At 36.3% G+C, this 4884-nt stretch overlaps 1 protein-coding gene across 1 annotated transcript; it reads left to right on the top strand.

The window, feature by feature from the left end:
* The first annotated feature begins 769 nt into the window (after window positions 1-769).
* On the top strand, window positions 770-3027 carry LOC136275552 (uncharacterized). The gene is made up of 4 exons (XM_066085083.1): window positions 770-1547; window positions 2020-2207; window positions 2563-2716; window positions 2824-3027. Exons 1-4 carry the CDS (start codon window positions 961-963, stop codon window positions 2960-2962), a joined length of 1068 nt encoding a protein of 355 aa, XP_065941155.1. The 5' UTR covers window positions 770-960; the 3' UTR covers window positions 2963-3027.
* The last annotated feature ends 1857 nt before the right edge of the window (window positions 3028-4884 follow it).

The following is a 4884-nucleotide window of genomic DNA, read 5'->3' as shown; positions in this document are numbered from 1 at the left end:
GTCTATTATTATACATATACTAAGCATAGCCATAGTTTAAAAGCGTGCATAAAATTTGATATAAAATCGGACCAAGCAGCTTTAAAATGAATAATAATCGATAAAACCAACTCCCGTCAGAACTTTGATTAGACCACGTTAAGACCTATGCAATCTGGAATTGTGATGAAAAGGGATTCATGATCAGTTTGAGCACTTCCCAACCACACACACTCTGTGCGGGAAAAGGCAAGCACGTAGCATCGGGGGGGGGGGGGGGGGGGGGGGGCCAGGGCCCCCCCCCCCCCCCCACTTTTTCTCGCAGCAACAATTTTTTTAAAATTTACATATAAAGAAATGAATTATAATGGAGTTGGCCCCCCCCCACTTTTTTGGAAGCTAGTAAAAAATTGGTATGAAAATTAGGAAATGAGTAGTCAAATTGAAGTCCCCCCCCCCCCCCCCCCCCCCCCCACGGATTAGGAATTTCATGATTTTTGGAAAACTGTAAATTTCCCTTCTTTTGCTTGTCAAGATTTTTTGGATGGGTCTGCCCCCCCACTTTCAAAAACGATGCTACGTGCCTGAAAGGTGAAAGAAGCTTGTCGGATCGAATATCATACTCAAGGGTAATTGTTTGCACTTTTACATGTGTGGACGCGGCACTCTGTTCTAGATTCGTCAATGCGGGATTTCTTTTAGGAGCACTGGAGACCAATGGAGTTATTGCACACGAAATAATCAGTTAAAATCCTTCTGTGTTTACACTGGATTAGGTATATCGTACAATAGTCCAATCCACACTTACGTCATATAACCAATATGGCGTCGGTGTCAAAGGTCAAAGGGGAAAACCCGAGTTGTTTACAAATGGCGTCCTTAGAGTTTCGATACCGAGTGCTATAGCCAGTTTAGGATTTTTTGAGTGTCTACATATTTACATCAGCTTTTTATTTTATATATTTGTATATTGTTTACACCATGGATACAAGTGATCAAACTTTAACTTTTGATGCATTTTTGACCTGGAAAACGGAGGCTTTACGTGAATATCTTGGAAAACGCGGACTTGCGAAGGACAAAGCCAAGCAAGAACTTGCGGCTTTATGTTATTCAGCACATGTAATGAAAATTCCAGAAATACCATCGGCAGCGGAAAATGTTAAGGTCAGACAGTTCGATTATCAAAATTTACTGAATGTTAACGGGACCACTATACCAGATCCATTTACTCTTCACAAGAACTGGGCAGACGAACGTGATGGGATGAAAAGCTGGCCACCCGTTTATCTGAGTGACATTATTGAATATGCCGGTGTTTGTGACACCAACTTTAACATAACCAAGTTCCTCCAACAATATAAATTAGGTAAAGGACAGTCATTTGTTGATGCGGGCCACACTGGGGAGATATTTCATCACCAGATCTCCAAGGAATCAACCGTGTGCCTGGTTCGTTCAGATTGCATCCCTTCACAGCACATTAAAGACGATCCCCATAAGATATGGATATGCGTTGAGAAAGAGACAGGGACCATCAGGTCATCATATTGTACATGCACAGCAGGGTAAGTAGGCCCAAGTAAAGTTATTATATATAATTAAAGACTCTTAATTTATTTGGTTGTTATCAGGTCCTATATTTAAGAAATGAACTCAATGTCTACCCAAGTTATACTCGTATAACCTGGGTTGGGGCAATTTACGCTTTATAATCCGCGAAACGTAACGTCAAGTGAATTAGTACGTTGGTGCATTGTGACGTGTCTTGTGACGTGCAAACCAGGTTATACAAATTTAACTAAATTTTTCTATCCAATCAAATGCCGCGTTACAACCAGAATTAAATTATGTAGATTTATGTGTATAATCAAACCTGTTTACAAATTTCTATAATGCAAATAGTATGCACATAACCCATTTTGCCTTTTTGTTGCAACAGGCAAGATTTGCCTCTGTATTGATATCATGTTTTCAGAATGCTTGCTTATTTTATTGTTTTTGAGCATTTTATTTGGATTCAAATTTAATTTTGTTTAGGTTAGGATCCCCCTGTGTCCATGTTGTTTCTGTTCTTTTCCGCATTGAGACAGCTCATCGCTTAGGAGTCTCAGCATGCACTTCTTTACCCTGCTCTTGGACTGTGCCCGCTTTCAAGTCCACCAGAGCGCCACCTTCAAAACTAAAAGAACTTGAAGTGTCAAAGCCAGTTCATTCATTGACTTGTGGTACTATTTGTTTCAAGTATTGTTTCTTCAAAATGAATATATTGTATGTAATCAGACAGACTAAAAAAAAAACTGCTCCACAATAAATTTAACACACATTTAAATTTTATTAAAATTCATTCATGTCCTGGGAAAATAGTTTTCAATATATATTTTGCTATAACTTACATAAACATGTGTAATACATGTTGTACAAATAACTGAATACAATCATATTTAACATACTAATGTAACAAATTTAAATTTGAAAAAAATAAACATTGATAAAAAAAAAACCCATGCGAATTCAATAACTCTTAATTTGGTTGCATGATTTTTACAGCATTATATAAATCTAATTTTCCTCCTCTTTCAGGCAAAAAGCGTTCCCTTGTATCAACAATTAAGAAGGAGTTTAACCCAGTACATACCGGTAATACAACCAAGGACTGTTTAAAGGACATAACAGATGCGATAAGAAATTCGATACCAAATGCATGTGTTTTTAAAGGTACCATTATTTCTAAATGGTAATTAACTGTTCCCCTTAATGCAATATCTAACCTAAATTTTTTATAACTTCAAATTGATTTTTATGTATGCATAAAAATTAAGTCTATAATGTATTAAAATATAGGTATAGATATACCAAAAGAAGAAGTGAAAATCAGAACAGAAGAGCCCGTCAGCATACAGAAGTATATGCTAGAGAAAATGGTCATGGATGGACTAGAAGGCCCAAGTATAGCTCACAATCTGAGGCAGGAAACTGTTGAGGCACTTAAAAAAGCTACTATGGGTCAGCATGCAAACAGTACATGGCATAATTTAAGGAAAGGTAGAATCACATCATCAAATTTTCACTCTGTTCAGTGTAAAATTGAATATAATAGAAGTGAAACAGTAGTTAAACCATTACTTTGTAATATAATGGGATACACATCTGTCAACCCTAACCTTAAGCCTCTAAAACATGGCCGTGAGATGGAACCTATTGCTAGGTCTGAATATGTTTCTTTTATGAAAAAAAATCACAGAAATGTTATTGTATCAGAATGCGGTATTTTTATTGACCCAGTACGGCCCTATTTAGCTGCTACTCCTGACTTACTTGTTTCTTGTTGTGGAAATGGGGTAGCAGAATTTAAGTGTCCCATGATATCAAAATGCAATGATTGTACAGATTTTTGTACTTGTCATTTACCAGCATGTTTGAATTTTCAAAATTGTCAACAATCATTCATATTTTGCTCAAGTACAAGGACAAATGGGAATTACTGGTCGTCCATGGTGTGACTTTTTTGTGTATACTTGCAATGGAATATTTTGTGAGCGAATTACATTTGACGACAAGTACTACAAAGAGTTGTTGTTTGATCTTGACAAATTTTTTAAGAGTTACATTGTTCCTGAAATTAAAACAAGAAAAGTGAAAGATTGTTTGAGTGTTGAGAGAGAGGAGGAGCCAATGGAGACTGATAGTGGTGAGAGTTTTGTTGATGGAAGTGTTTATTTTTGTCCAATATGTAACAACGTTGTGCAAGAAACTGTCCATTCTTACAAAGCTCAGAGTATTCAATGTGACAACTGCAAATTATGGTTCCACTTTCCATGTGTGAAAATGACAAAGGCAAACTTGAAAAATGTGCAAAAATGGATTTGTCCTAAATGTTAATCTTGTTCGTCAATCAGTATTGATTTGTTCTTGAAATATTTATCTGATGAATATTCATACAATACCTGTACATGTGAATATGTGTTTCTCATGTGAAACTTTATTACTTAATTATGTGATTATTAATCTTGTTGCATGCTGATAGGCAGCAGTTATCATAACATGTTTCTGTGTGATGTTGATTCTTTTGTTAAATTCTCCAACGTATTTATGTTATATATCTCTATGTGGTGTTCCCTTATTCAGTATGTTCAAAATGAGATTTTCAAGTCTAGACATGACTGTTACCAGACTATAATGAGTTAAACTATGTGTATGAAATAAATGGAAATGTATTGACAGGAAACCACAAATTGTATGCATGTTAGATTTTGTTTGGAAGTTTATAACAATTAACAATATAAATAAACATAGCCATTGGGTTGCCATTGGGTTGTCACCTAACAAAATGTTCACTGTTTTGTGTAAGAAGGTAAAGGAGGGTAAAGGTTGCAAACTCCAGCAATAGATCTAATGATATCATCCAAATGATGCATGAGAGATATTGGGACTTCATATTTAAGAATTCTGAAAAATTTCATGCGCCTAATTGCTTGTTCAATGTAAATTCTTTTGTTTGCAATTTGCTTGGTAAGAATGACATCTGACTTGGTCATTTGGTTGACACCATTTCTACCAGGTGGAATAAGCAACCTTGCTCTTTTCAATGTCAGCTCCTCCCTGATGGGGAAACCCCGGTCTGCTAAGACAGTATCATAAGGTTCAACAACATCTAAAAAGCCACTTTGATTGGTAATAACTTTGTCGCTAACTCTACCCCCCCAACATTCAGAAATGAAGTTAATCATGCCTGATGGATTAATGCTGACTAAGAATTTGCCTGTGTGGTGGTGTTTATAGTCGCTCCAAGTTTTGGCTGCCACATTCAGATCCGAAGGCCTTTCAAGAAAAATTTCGGAGCAATCAATTATATGCCTTACTTCATTAAATTTGGGATTCTGAAAAGTCGGAGGTAAGTTTGAC

The sequence above is a fragment of the Magallana gigas genome, chromosome 5, assembly GCF_963853765.1.
Source record: "Magallana gigas chromosome 5, xbMagGiga1.1, whole genome shotgun sequence".
NCBI classification, from domain to species: domain Eukaryota; kingdom Metazoa; phylum Mollusca; class Bivalvia; order Ostreida; family Ostreidae; genus Magallana; species Magallana gigas.
This window is presented reverse-complemented; position numbering and strand designations above follow the sequence as displayed.

Bases quoted from the DNA above. Each gene is read 5' to 3' on its own strand.
- LOC136275552 (XM_066085083.1), top strand. From the start codon at position 961: ATGGATACAAGTGATCAAACTTTAACTTTTGATGCATTTTTGACCTGG. The intron at 2,208-2,562 runs GTACTATTTGTT...CTCCTCTTTCAG, and splicing joins AGTTCATTCATTGACTTGTG to GCAAAAAGCGTTCCCTTGTA. The intron at 2,717-2,823 runs GTAATTAACTGT...ATTAAAATATAG, and splicing joins GGTACCATTATTTCTAAATG to GTATAGATATACCAAAAGAA.